Below are 13,922 nucleotides of genomic sequence, written 5' to 3'. Positions count from 1 at the left end.
ACATAAGGCCTTGATCCTCTTAATTTACAGCAATAGTTTGCCTGAAAATGAAAATCTGCCATATACTCGACCTCAAGCCTTCCCAAACATTTTAGAAAAATATCCTGGTTGTGATTTTCTATATTTTAACAGTGAAATGGTGGTTTTAAAGATCTTGGCTAATGGCCTGAAAGATCAAAACCTCATAGTTGCTGGATAAAAGATTCAAGAAAACACAAAAAAAAAGTATAAATACTTACTGAAATTGTGAGCGATCTTTGAGTTTAACATGATTTCCATAGTACTGATGGACTCTGATCTGGCAATGCGTGCCGTGTCTTTCACTCCAAACAGCTCATACAAACGCGAGGTGTCAATTTCAATCTTCCTGGGGTTCCTGCAAGACCACATCGACTTCTCTATCTGCAAATACATATTTACATCAAGACATTGCCATGAATGAAAGTGATCTTCAGCAGGCGTAAAAATGATCACATATTAGAAAACAGATTTTTCACTGATGAGACAACCAAGCTGCGTTTGCAATGTGCAGTGTTGAATTACTCTTTTTAGTGAATTCATAAGCAAACAACATCATCACACAGACTTAACAAAAATGAGCCTCATGTAGGGGCTTTTTTCACCCAAAATAAAAATTGTAATTTGAATTTTAAATCCAATTTTTGTGTCAAACAGGGTTATTGCAGTTGACTAAAACTTAGCTAAGTAAATATATATATATATTTTTTTTTTAAGTTAGTTTTATTGAAATAATATTTCAGAATATTACTGTTTTAGCAGCCTTAAGGGCATAAGAGACTTCTTCAAATACATGCTCATACTTCATAATTTTAAATAATTAACAAGCAATTAATTTAACAATTCTGATATTGTGCAAATGCTTAATGGTATTTTATTAATGGTATTTTGTTTGACCCAGGGTTATTAGAGTTAACTACATCTAAAGCTAACACTATTCAAAAACTTTTTCATTCATTTAAATAAAATAAACGCTGACCGAAATAAAATATACATTACATTTAAAAAAATTATAACTACACCTGGAGCCCTTAGAAAAAGTAAAAACAGAAAGCATAAGCTGATACCTTATCCTGAGCCACCAGGTCCCAGTGAAAAGCTTTTGTCCTCTCTGAAAGCGGCTTGGATTTGATGGGTAGCGGAGGGGGCAAAGGGGCAGGAGGGACAGAACCTGGCACTGCTGATGGCACAGGCAACGGTGGGGGCAAAACAAACGGAGCCGGTGATGAGCACGTGGCTTCTGGTGAGGTCACGGGCACTGCTGAGGGCGTCCGGTCTGGCTTGTGCACAGCTCTGTTCTGTGCTGTAAGGGTTGGCTGCGGTTCTGCTTCTGATGCTTCCAGGGAAGCCGTTTCTGGGTCTGGTGCTGCTGAAAAAGCTGCAGGAACAATCGGGGATGTTCTGGGCAAGCGTGGTCTCAATGAAGGTGGCACCGGTGGAGGTGCAAGCGGCTCGTGGTTGTCCAGAGTCTTTCTTTCTGGCTCTGTAACATCCGTGAAATCTTTTTCCGGGGCTTCATAGAAGTGTTCAAGATGTGACTTTCTTTTCCAGTCCACACAAAGCTGTTTGATCGCTTTGACCCAGGCATCTCGCTCATTTTTTATAGCCTCTGGGGTTATGTGGTCACTTTTTGGTATTCGGAACCTGACAAAGACAAAAAAAAAAGAGTGTTGTTGAGTAACATTAAGTCTCACAATCTTTTACTCTTGACTATTACTTACACAAAGTCATTCTTGTCGTTGTGCAGCGTGAAGGTGTCTGTGTTGCAGGGGATGTCCACCCTGACATTACCGTCGGACAGATGGATGACAAGAGCTGCCCCATCACCCCCAGTACACCTCATATCATCCACACTGGTGTAAATGTCTGAGAGACTCCAGACAAAATCGCTGGAGGAAACAGACACACCTGTGTCACTGCTGGAAAACTGCTGAATGACTGGGAACAAGGTCAGCTGACCAGGCTGAAGATTAGCTTCGTATCTAAGAGTGAAGAACAAGAGTGAATGGACCTTATAAAGCACAGTTAAAACAGTAATATTATGAAATGTTCTATTATTTCAAAAAAAAAAAAAGCTGGCTAAGGTTCATTTTAAGGCTTTACATGAATCAGACATATTGGATTGAACAAAACATTCGTTTAAAAAATTTTCTTTAGTTCTTTTAGCTTATTCAGATTAATATAATACATTTTACAATTCCAGGGATGTGCATTTTTTTCTAAAGTGAATCAGAATAAGTGAATAATCAATAATGTAAACAATTTTTTGGTAAATTTGTAATTCAGTAATAACTGTACAACACTGAGTCAAATACACTGTAAAAAATGATTTGTTGACACAACTTGACTTGGTCAAGTCATCTTATTGCATTGACTCAGTTAAGTTTAGCCAACATTAGGAGTTAAATTCACTCAACTTATATGTATTTGTTGAAATAACTTGCAGTAAATTGGGCCAACGTACTGTATCAATTAATAAGCATTTAGATTTTTTTGTTAAGTCAACTTAAAAACATATTGTTTGAACTTAATTTTTCATGTTTTCACAACCATTAACCAAGTCTAACTGACATAAAATAGTAATTTTTCATCAACATCACAACTTAACATTTTGAGTTTACTAGACTTCATTGCTTGCTTTGACAAGAAGTTCTAGATATCTACCTGGAACCAGATTTTTAAATGAAATCAACACAGCTGCAAAATTGAATCTCTCAGCATTTATTTTTTTAAACAGATGCACTGCACCCAAAAACTATTAGCTTGCAAAGATATGAAAACATCACAAGAAAAACCCTCACATATATTCAGCTCACACAAGCATGTGCAAACTTCTTCATGCACAGACCCATTCTTAGAGAATAGTACAAATAACTCTCCTTGTCACTATCAGATATTTTCATTGCAGGAACAGGAGTACATGAAGAATTCACTATAAGCTGTTTAACAACTTCAAATAAAATAGTGTCTTCAATTCCCAATCAAATGTCAAGCAGGACAAGGAGACAAGAAAACAGTCTGTTTCAAAAGCAATTCAAGAATACCAATGTTACACTTAAAACAATGAAATCTAAAATAACAATGGTCTTAATATTTAAAACAGTGTAACAGTTTAAGTGCTAATAGTAGCAAGAAGGAGAAAATAGTTTCTTATCTCAGCAACTTGCTCTTCAAAGTGTGAACTCTTGCGGTGCATGAGTCTGATCCAACTCCAATGAACAGGCGCTGTATCACTTCAAAAGTGAATTTTAATTCCTTTGGGTATCGAGGTTTAATGCATACACCAGGCCCATCAGGTTCAGAAAAGCATTAGGTATGTCACTCAGGTGACGCATCACCACTTCTTCCTCAATCACCAGGGCAACGTCATTGTAGAATTCTGGGAGAGGCTCCATCACATTTTCCACAACCACTAGGATTCCGATCACCACACCCTTGATCACATCCTCTTCACGGTCACTGGGCTTTGTAGAATGAAAACAAAATTAAGGTACTATTACTTAAAACCAATTTCACAAACAATTTAAAGTCCCCACACCCCTGCAAATTAAGAGATCTAAATTTTCCCTTGTTTAGCCTTAAAGGTTTCAGCTTACCTCACATATCTTCATGAATTTAGAAGGAATCTCTCGCATATACCACGGCAAGCCAAGCAATGCTGCAGTCCTCATTCTTTGGTTTGTTGTCTGTAAAATATAGAATGGTTAAAGTACCTGCTTTATTGGTTCAATCCTTTGTTTTTCTTTTCATTTATCCTTTCACCCCCTCCCTGTCTTGAAAAATAAAAACATTAATTTCAAATATGTACACTTGTATACTTTTGTTGTAAATAGATCACCAGTGATGTGGAACAACAACTGTTGTTTGTTACCTTTTTGTTCAGAACCAAAATAATATTTAATAGTGGATGTAACCAGCTCATGTCACTTAACCAAGAGTGTCTAAGGCTGCTTTCACACTGGGATCGTTTGTTGCGGTCTTATGGACTCAGAGCCCGATTGTTTCCGGCGAACTGGATTCTATCAAACCCTGGTGCGTTATTACGTCATCACAAACGTGCATGATGGAAAACAGAACGTGGGTCAATATATATATATTTTTATTAATTCAGTGCTATTATGCGCAGCTGAGTGAACAACACAGGTTTACTGTGTGTGTGATGCATAAGGTGGTTTTCCGCTGCTTGCAAACAAACTCTTTTGAGGAGACAGTGGATTTCCAAATTTGTTGTCGGATTCCACACGCTATGCACGAACACACTGAAGGCTAACTCTCGCTCATATCCAAGGTAAATCATCAACACTATCATCCCTTACATGTATTATATGTAACTAAATACATCATAATAAGCTTTAAACGCATGCGCAGGTCACATTACTTCCTGAACAAGTGCGCACCCGAGTCAGTGTTGCTTTCCTCCAGGTAGTCTTGGCTACCTGGAGGAAGTGGTCTTTGTTCGGTTGCACTCGAACCGTGCCGCGGTTCGGGTGAATGTGAAAGCAACACTGACTCGGGTGCGCACTTGTTCAGGACTTTTAAAGCTTATTATGATGCATTTAGTTACATATAATACATGTAAGGGATGATAGTAATATCATATTAAAAAAAAAAAATATATATATATATATATATATATATATATATATATATATATATATATATATATATATAGACCCACGTTCTGTTTTCTATCATGCGTCATGCACGTTTGTGATGACGTAATAAGCTGCTGGGGTCGCCGTAAACAATCGCGCTCGGGCTAGGACCGCAGCAAACAAGCCCAGTGTGAAAGCAGCCTAATTCTGCTCCTGGAGGGTTAGATAGTTGGTTTAACTCCAACCTGATTCAACACACCTGCCTGGAGGTTTGTAGTGATCCTGAACAACTTGATTAGCTGGTTCAGGTGTGTTTAATTTGGGTTGAAGCTAAACTCTGCAGGATGTTAACTCCCCAGGAGCAGGATTGGACACCCCTGCCTTAAATTCATTGGGTTTGTAACAACACTTTAAAATATTTTAAAGGTTAGGTTACCAAAGATGATTAAAGTAATTTACTCACCAACATGCCAGTCCAAACACATGCAAACATATTCATAACAATGAAAATGAACAATGGCTAGGCTGTTAAGATCTATAAAGGACAACTCATGTTGCCTTTTTAAAAGTTTTAAAAGTTTGTGTAAGGAACTGATCATATCATTTTTGATGTTACTACAGCATACTACAACAAAATCAAACCTCATTAGTTCTTCTGTCATGCCATTTGATCAAAAGACTGGCAAGAACAAATGAGGCTTGATAATTATGTAGTAGCTAAAACAATAAAACATCATTGTAAACAAAGACTGACATTTTTATGTTTTCATCATACAAAGACATTGTATGATTTCAGAAGACTTTGAATATGACATGGAAATTGAATATGTTACTTTTTAGATACTTACTCTGAAGTCATTGTATGAAAAGATGTCACTATCAATAGGTTTATGATGTGAGTAAATGATCACAGAATTGTCATTTTGTGGAGAGAAAGACTGCTTTAAAATAAATTGACTCACATTCTTATCAAGGCTCTCCAGTATTGAAGTCATTTCTGGAATGTCCTCATAACGCTTTGTTAGGAATAACTTTATCAGCTTCGAGAGATGACCATCTAAGACCTTCCAAAAAGGACTTGCTCAGATCCTTTGACACAAGCCTGGTGAATTCTTTGCTGATCTATAAAAACATAAATACATTTACAAATTGAACAAAGATCTCAGGGACAGTCTTAAAACATTAACTAGTAAAAAAAAAAAAAAAAAAAATCACTCAACATAATCTTAGGATATTATGTTTGCCCATATCTTTCTAATATAACAGCACAACATTCACAGCCCACGATTTTCTGATTAATTCAAAGCACACAGAAACAAATAAACACAATTTACCTGTCTCTCAGTGAAAATTGCTGGCCATCGGATTTTCATTTGTGACACTGGTGGCTCCTCATCAACGACTTCTTGCCTTCTCAAAGAATACGTGCTGCTCAAATGTAATGTCTGGAGTCATCATCTCCACAGCCATTTGCTCTCTTTCCTTTTCTAGACTTTACTGGGCATTAAACAAGAAGTAACGTTAACTCAAGCATTTTTATTCGTAATGGTAAACACAAATATGGACTGGCGGCGGAGCTTCAGATATTAACGTTACTGGTCATTCTGTATTTCTAACGATAATGAGATCCGATCAAGAACACGCTAAAAAGTAATTTATATGTACACTTTATCTATTTACCAACATTAACTTATACTAGTCAAAGACGACTTCTCTTTCTGCTCACGTCTCGACAGCAGCTCAGTGTCTAACACACTGTATATCTAGCAAAAATGTGCGTGCCAGTGCGTGTAGCTCCTGATTAACGTTACTAATCAAGTTGTCTTAGTTTGTCAAATGTGATAGCATGAAATCAATACGCGGTCGGTGAGCGCAAACGAAACAAGCCTAATTTTTACATGAAAGAAAGAACAAATCAGGGTATACTTACTATAAAAATACATCTGAAGACATTCAAATACGAGCTCCTTCGTCTTTTTCCTCGCATCAGCAACTAGTGTCGTCGTGATCTCGTCTTCTCGTGTAGAAAATGGCGATGGCGTGTCTGGCTCAAATTCGTTAAAATAGTACGTCATCGTGACGTAGAGTTTCTGGCACATGCGCAGAAAATTGAAAGTTGAAAGAACCTATGTTTTGTTGTTATATGAACACGTTATTTTAAGTTTTCCATTTCCCTTCAAGTTGAGGTTGTTATAACTCATCCTATTATGTAGTGAGACACTGCAAGTTGACAGGACATGATTTTACCTGTCCACCTGACTAAAACTCAGAATCACTTTTTACAGTGTAGGGAGTTTGTTTTTAATCTGATGTTATCCTCCTTATTTTTACTGTAAGAGCTATTTGTAAATTGACTGTGTCTGGGATAATCAACTTCTAGTTAGTTGTACAAACTTGTTTTGCTGCTTGATATTGCAAACTAGTGTTTCTTAAAAATGTATTTTAATATAGTATGTTAGTTTTGAACACAGTGGCTTGTAGTGTAAACAGTATTCTTTGCTGCACTTTGTTATTCTACTTGCTATTTCCCGACAGCAACTAATGAACCGGAAGTCTTGCACATTTACAGAACAAAACTTTGGCATTAAAAAATAAGGCAGATAAATAAACTATTCAAAATACACTGTGCATTAAATGATGCAAGGCCAAGTGCTGAGCACCCCTCAAGCAGGTTATGATGAAAATAGCTTGTTGTGATTTTTCTAGTAATCTGCAGGCTACTAGAAATGAAAAAATGAAAGCCTCTGAAATTATTTTCTTCAGCCATTCATATAACACTAACCCTAAGAAAATAAAATAATATGAGAACAATATTTGAGAATGTGAATTTTTCAAGGATTATCCTTGAGAAAATTTTTACAAACTTCATATTTATCTTTCATTATAAGATTTTAGTTAATCCGACTCCTAGTTCCTATATATGATCCAGTGGTTAAAAAAGAATAAAATAAAAAAAAAGAAGCAAGAAAAGAAGCATACTATAATTTAGGGGTGCTCCGATCACGATCGGCCGATCGTTAATGCGCATCTCGTCAGTAAAGCCGGTTCTCTAATCAGCGGTTAATTCCATCAGGTGCGTGATTTCACATTGAGCAGCTGTTACTACACAGAGCCATTGTTAACTGAGAAGATGCGTCAAAAAACACTGAAAATGAAGTGGATTTGCGCATCTTCTCTATTAACAACGGCTCTATGTAGTAACAGCTGCTCAATGTGAAATCACGTACCTGATGGAATTAACCGCTGATTAGAGAACCGGCTTTACTGATGAGATGCGCATTAACGATCGGCCGATCGTGATCGTAGTAACCCTTCTATAATTTAAACCTTATGGTCAGGAGTTTGTTTAAAAAGTTTGAGTGAGCAGAATGCCTGTCTTAGTGAGTAAACACCACTAAAATGTTAACAAACATGGCCTAAAGGTGATTTGTCAGTGATGAGATGTTTGTGACTTATGTTCCAGACTAACTAGTTTAACAACTGCTAAGCACTAGTCTACAAGAAGCAGACAAAAAAAAAGGGTTAAAATTGTGCATACTTCTTCCATTTGAATGATGCCAATCCTCCTCTCTGCAGTAGTAGGTGGCCCTCTTTGAGGTTGTCAGGAGTGGGAGGCAGGTGTTCAGTTTGCATTTCAACCGAGTTCACATTCTCAAGAAGGCTGTAGATGTTATTGAAGATGACCTGATTTACCAGCTGCATGATCTGAAGGTCATCCGAAACACAGTTTGATCTATTATCATCAGATAAGCATGCAAACTCATAATAAAATCGATTTAGAAATAGCAGCAGATCTGCTATGTATTTAAATAAATATTTTTACAAGAAACGTACTCAACCTCAGGCCATCCAAGATGTAGATTAGTTTGTTTGTTCATCAGAACAGATTTGGAGCAATGTAGCATTACTTGCTCACCAATGTTCTTCTGCAGTGAATGGGTGCCGTCAGAATAAGAGTCTGACGGCAATGTTTCGCCATGAAAAATTTTGTCATAAATCACTTACTCCCATGTTGTTCCAGACTCATAAAAGCTCCGTTCATCTTCTAAACACAATTTAAGATATTTTGGATGAAAACCTGAAGGCTTGAGGCTGTCCCATAGACGGAAACACTTTTTGTAAGTGAATAAAACAAAATTAACAACCTTATTCAATAATTCCTTTATCAACGGTCTCCTCTGTGTCACTCTATATCACCATGCTGCATGTGCTCTTCTGTGTCATCCGCGCCACAAGGATGCGCTGTTTAAATTCAAATCAAAGCTTTGAAAAGCAAAGCATCAAAGCATTTTCCCATCATTTCATATAACCCAGATTGCATGTCTGATGGCAGATGGAGTATTCTGATGATGACTTTTCATTCCTTTGAGGACCTTGACACTGTTATTTATTTGGCAGTCTATGGGACAGTCTAATGCCTCCAGGATTTCATCCAAAATATCTTAAATTGTTTTCCGAAGTCAAACAGAGCTTTTATGGGTTTGGAACAACATGGAGGTAAGTGATTTATGACAAAATTTTAATTTTGGGGTGGAGTAACCCTTTAATAAAGGATTTGTTTCTTAAAAACAAGCAGCTTTTCACTTCACAAAATGTTCCATAGATGGACTGGAGTCATATTGATTATTTTTATTATATGTTTGGACTCTCATTCTGATGGCACCCATTCACTGAAGAGGAACTTGGTAAGCAAGTGATGTAATGCTACTTTTCTCCAAATCAAGTAAATAAACAAACTCATCTACAACTCGGATAGCCTGAGGGTGAGTAAATTAGCATTTTTGGGTGAACTATTCCTTTAATGATCTGGTACAGAATTGAAATTCAGTCCCCGTCGCATGTGATGTTCTCACCTGCTGCTTGTCCTCTAAGGACGCCGCTTCCAGCTCATAGTCAGAACGATCTCTAAACGAAATCGAGAACCTGGTACCTGGTGCATCATGGCAGTTTTTCACCTCAGAAAAACAGAGCTGTCGTTTCACAATGCCTTTCTCGATGCTGCACAAAAGCCTTGTGCTGAAATCAATCTGAAGCAAAAAGGTGCATTTGTTATATGTGATTTCTAGAGACCAGAGCTGGATAAGAGCAGTTCAGTGTATAGATACACACCTGCAACACCCGTTTCTGCCATATGTACCGGTTGAACTTACGAACACTGAAGTTGTACCGTGACTGTTTTTCCTACAAAAAAATAAAAAATAACTATAATACTTCCTCTTAAAAACTTGACGAGGACTGATTACAATCTCCATAGAGAGCCGCTCATAATATTAGGGCTAGCACCATGAAGACTGGTTGAACAACTAATCATTTCCTTAAAAAGAACTGTGTCAAAACATTTCAAAGCTCTTAAGTAAAATATGTGACTAATTCAGTCAAGCTGCGGTCCAAATGGCGTACACACCCATTTTGCTAATCTATTTTATGATTTTTTTTTTAAAAATCGATGCTGATGAGATCTTTAAATCTTCATTTAACAATAAGGTCAAGAGTTTTAAACATAGCCCATACTGTACCTCCGGCTCAGGGTTCCTCTGCTTGTGTAACATGCCATTGTTAGCCCGCATCAGAGCTTCATCGATACTCATTTGGCCTGATTTCACCCAGTTCATGACATTCAGCTGCATTTCGTTGCTAAGCTGTAGAAACAATTAGAGTTTAAGTCAAGAGCTGTGATTATTCATAAGACAAGCACATGCAGTCTCCTTGCAACAACTGTGTTTGGTAACTACGAACTCGCTCACAAATTGTTGAAATGAGGAAGTTTACCCTTTTCTATGATAGTTCACATCAGAATGATTTGTGGACGCCAATTTATATGACACGTGGTTGTGCTTCTTGTACATTTGAACTTTTTATTACACATTATAGAGACAATGTTTTTTTTTTCTTTTGTTAAATGTCATATTAAATGCACTAATTTGTTAATGAAAGTGAAAATTCATAAAATTTGATTAATTTAGAGTCCTGTCAAATGTTTTTGACATTTGATGGTCCTACCCATTTTATGTATTCACATAAACAGTTTATTTAAAAGATTATCTGTTCTATTTCCACAAAGTTGTTGTTAAACAGACTTTTTTACATTGAATACTTGTTAAATAAACCTGTTATTAATAATAAAAAAGGTCCTTACCTGAGGAACATGCACTGTCTTTCTGTTATCCATGCTTTTTCATTGGACTTGAAGCATGTGAGATCACCCATCAAGTGTTGTCAAATAGTAAACTTACTGAGGACTGCATACATCTGAAACGGGATGCATGTTTATGTGAGAGAGAAGTAGGTATGCTTGTATGGCATGCAGATTTATTACTAGTCAACTTCCTTAAATGCGTCTTACCTGAAGGGGGGAAAAATAGAAAAAGATGAAGTCATACACCTCCGCCCTTTATCTGACTTTCCATCTTTCTTTGGGACACGCAATGTCCATCCCTCGATTGCAGAGTAAGAGTGATTCTCTGCTGTTGTCTCCATATATACAGCAGTTGTTTGTACTCTCGCATTTTAAATAAAACATGTATTTCCGAATAAGTTTCAAATTTGTAACAATTCAACCGTTAGATGGCGTACATCCGACAGAAATACCGCGCCGCAGTCAAAAAGACGATAAAATAAAGTGCGAAATATATGTATGTAGTGTGATTTTTAAAGATGCTTGATACAACAAATTTAGATCAGTGCATTTAAACAATCAGCATGAAGCATTTCAGCTTAAATATTATCTACCGTAATATTTTAGAGGTTAAAGCTCTAACCTGTAAAGACAACATTTAATTGAATAAATATATAGTAAAATTAAAGCTGCAAGCAGCGATGAACGGGCCCTCGCACCCGGGCTCACCGCAATCGTGTGGCTTTAGTAAAAAGGTGAAGGTGAGAAATATGCATTTCAAATCGTTTATATAAGTGGAATATGTCAAAGTCACTTATATGTGCCAATTTTCCTGTTGCCAATAGGTGGCGCTATCATTATGATGGACTATTGGCCTTCAGATGTGTTCAGGGCAGGACTTTTATCGATCATGTGAAGTTTGGGGAAGATCAAACAAATTATGCCTGAGTTACAACAACTTTTCTTGCTGTGGCAAGACATCAAAAGTTGTCATGACGCCATGGACATGCCCTTTAACAAAAACTCAAGATCTCCACAAGTTAACATTGCACAGGCCTTTAGATTAGACTGACTACAAAAAAATACATTAATCTCAAAAAAATTCTAGGAGTAGTTTGTCACAGCATACAACATGTCACTTCCTGTTGCCAGCAGGTGGCGCTATGACTATAACTGAATATGGGCATGTAGATCTGTTAAGGGCAGAAGTCTTATCTAACATGTGAAGTTTGGGGCAGATTGGACATTGTAAGTCTGAGTAATAGCAACTTCCTTTTTCATGGCGAAACATCGAATTTTGTCAGGCCGCCATGGACACGCCCTTTACCGAAACCTCAAAATCTTCGCAATTTAATATCGCAAACGCCTTTAGATTTAACTGACCAAGTTTGGTGTTGATCTGAATATATCTCTAGGAGTAGTTTGTTAAAGTACAACCCCTGAAAATGGCAAAAACAATGCAAATTTTGCTGAGAAAATTCTAAATAACCGACTTCCTGATGGGATTCGGATTTCGTAACATGGGACTTTTTTGTAGGTATTGGTGTGTTACATGTGTGTACCGATTTTTGTACATGAACGTGAAAAATAGCTCGAGGCGCACTCCATTGAATGTCCATATGCACTCCGTTGAAAGTTTATAGGTGGCGCTATCGAGCCATTTTGCCACACCCAATGGAATATTGGCCTTCAGATCTGTTCAGGCCATGACCCTTATCACACATGTGAAGTTTGGGCAAGATCGGACACTTTATGCCTGAGTTATAACATCTTTTATTCCCATGACGAGACATCGAACTTTGTCACGGCGCCATGGACACACCTTTTAACAAAAACTCAAGATCTTCACAACTAAACATCACACAGGTCTTTAGATTAGACTGACCACAAAAAATACATTGATGTCATACAATTTCTAGAAATAGTCTGTCACAGTGTAAAATATGTCACTTCCTGATGCCAATAGGTGGCGCTATGACTATAACTGAATATGGGCATGTAGATCTGTTCAGGTCAAGAGTCTTATCCAACATGTGAAGTTTGGGGCAGATTGGACATTGTATGTCTGAGTTACAGCAACTTCCTTTTTCATGGCGAAACATCGAAATTTGTCAGACCGCCATGGACACGCCCTTTAACGAAACCTCAAGTCCTTCGCAATTTAACATTGCAAATGGCTTTAGATTACACTGACCAAGTTTGGTGTTGATCTGAGTACATCTCTAGGAGGAGTTCATTAAAGTACAACCCCTGAAAATGGCAAAAACAACACCAATTTTGCAGGGAAAATTCAAAATAACCGACTTCCTTTTGGGATTCGGATTTCGTACCAAGAGTCTTTTTTGTAGATATTGGCGAGTTACATGTGTGTACCAATTTTTGTACATGTACGTGAAACATAGCTCGAGGCACACTCCGTTGAAAGTGTATAGGTGGCGCTATCGAGCCATTCTGCCACACCCGGTGGAATATTGGCCTGCAGATCTGTTCAGGTCAGGACTCTTATCACACATGTGAAGTTTGGGGAAGATCGGACATTTTATGCCTGAGTTATAACATCTTTTATTCACATGGCGAGACATCAAACTTCGCTATGGTGCCGTGGACACGCCCTTTAACGAAAACTCAAGATCTTCACAACTGAGCATTGCACAGGCCTTTAGATTAGACTGACCACAAAAAAGACATTGATGTCAAAAAATTTCTAGGAGTAGTTCGTCACAGTGTAAAATATGACACTTCCTGTTGCCAATAGGTGGCGCTATGACTATAACTGAATATGGGCATATCAATCTGTTCAGGTTCAGAGTTTCATCAAACATGTGAAGTTTGGGGCAGATTGGACATTGTATGTGTGAGTTATAGCAACTTCATTTTTCATGGCGAATCATCGAAATTCGCCAGGCCGCCACGGACACGCCCTTCAACGAAAACTCAAGATCTTCGCAATTTAATGTCGCAAAGGCCTTTAGATTAGGCATACCAAATTTGGTGTTGATTTGAAGAAATCTCTAGGAGGAGTTCGTTAAAATACAACACATGGAAATGACCAAAATTACACAAAATTTGCTCATAATATTAAAAATAACCGACTTCCTGTTGGGTTTAGAATTTTGCTCCAAGAGTCTTTTTTGTAGGTATTGGTGTGTTACATATGTGTGCCAATTTTCGTGCATGTACGTGAAGCATAGCTG

General features: G+C 37.5%; 1 protein-coding gene across 1 annotated transcript in view; it reads right to left on the bottom strand.

Annotated features, from left to right (window-relative positions):
* LOC113075237 (formin-like protein 13) overlaps positions 1-11,415 on the bottom strand; it is a 45,235-nt gene extending 33,820 nt beyond the window's left edge. The window contains exons 1-8 of the mRNA XM_026247901.1: positions 10,750-11,415; positions 10,130-10,252; positions 9,723-9,794; positions 9,467-9,640; positions 8,152-8,318; positions 1,740-2,000; positions 1,086-1,662; positions 240-402 (exon numbers count right to left, since the gene is read on the bottom strand). Coding sequence (XP_026103686.1) covers positions 240-402; positions 1,086-1,662; positions 1,740-2,000; positions 8,152-8,318; positions 9,467-9,640; positions 9,723-9,794; positions 10,130-10,252; positions 10,750-10,782 — 1,570 coding nt within the window. The 5' untranslated portion in view covers positions 10,783-11,415. The remainder of the gene's footprint in view (positions 1-239; positions 403-1,085; positions 1,663-1,739; positions 2,001-8,151; positions 8,319-9,466; positions 9,641-9,722; positions 9,795-10,129; positions 10,253-10,749) is intronic.
* Positions 11,416-13,922: the final 2,507 nt, after the last annotated feature.

This window comes from Carassius auratus, unplaced genomic scaffold, assembly GCF_003368295.1.
Source record: "Carassius auratus strain Wakin unplaced genomic scaffold, ASM336829v1 scaf_tig00016526, whole genome shotgun sequence".
Taxonomy (NCBI): Eukaryota; Metazoa; Chordata; class Actinopteri; order Cypriniformes; family Cyprinidae; genus Carassius; species Carassius auratus.
The sequence above is the reverse complement of the archived record's forward strand: the minus strand, read 5'-3'. Positions and strand labels throughout refer to the sequence as shown.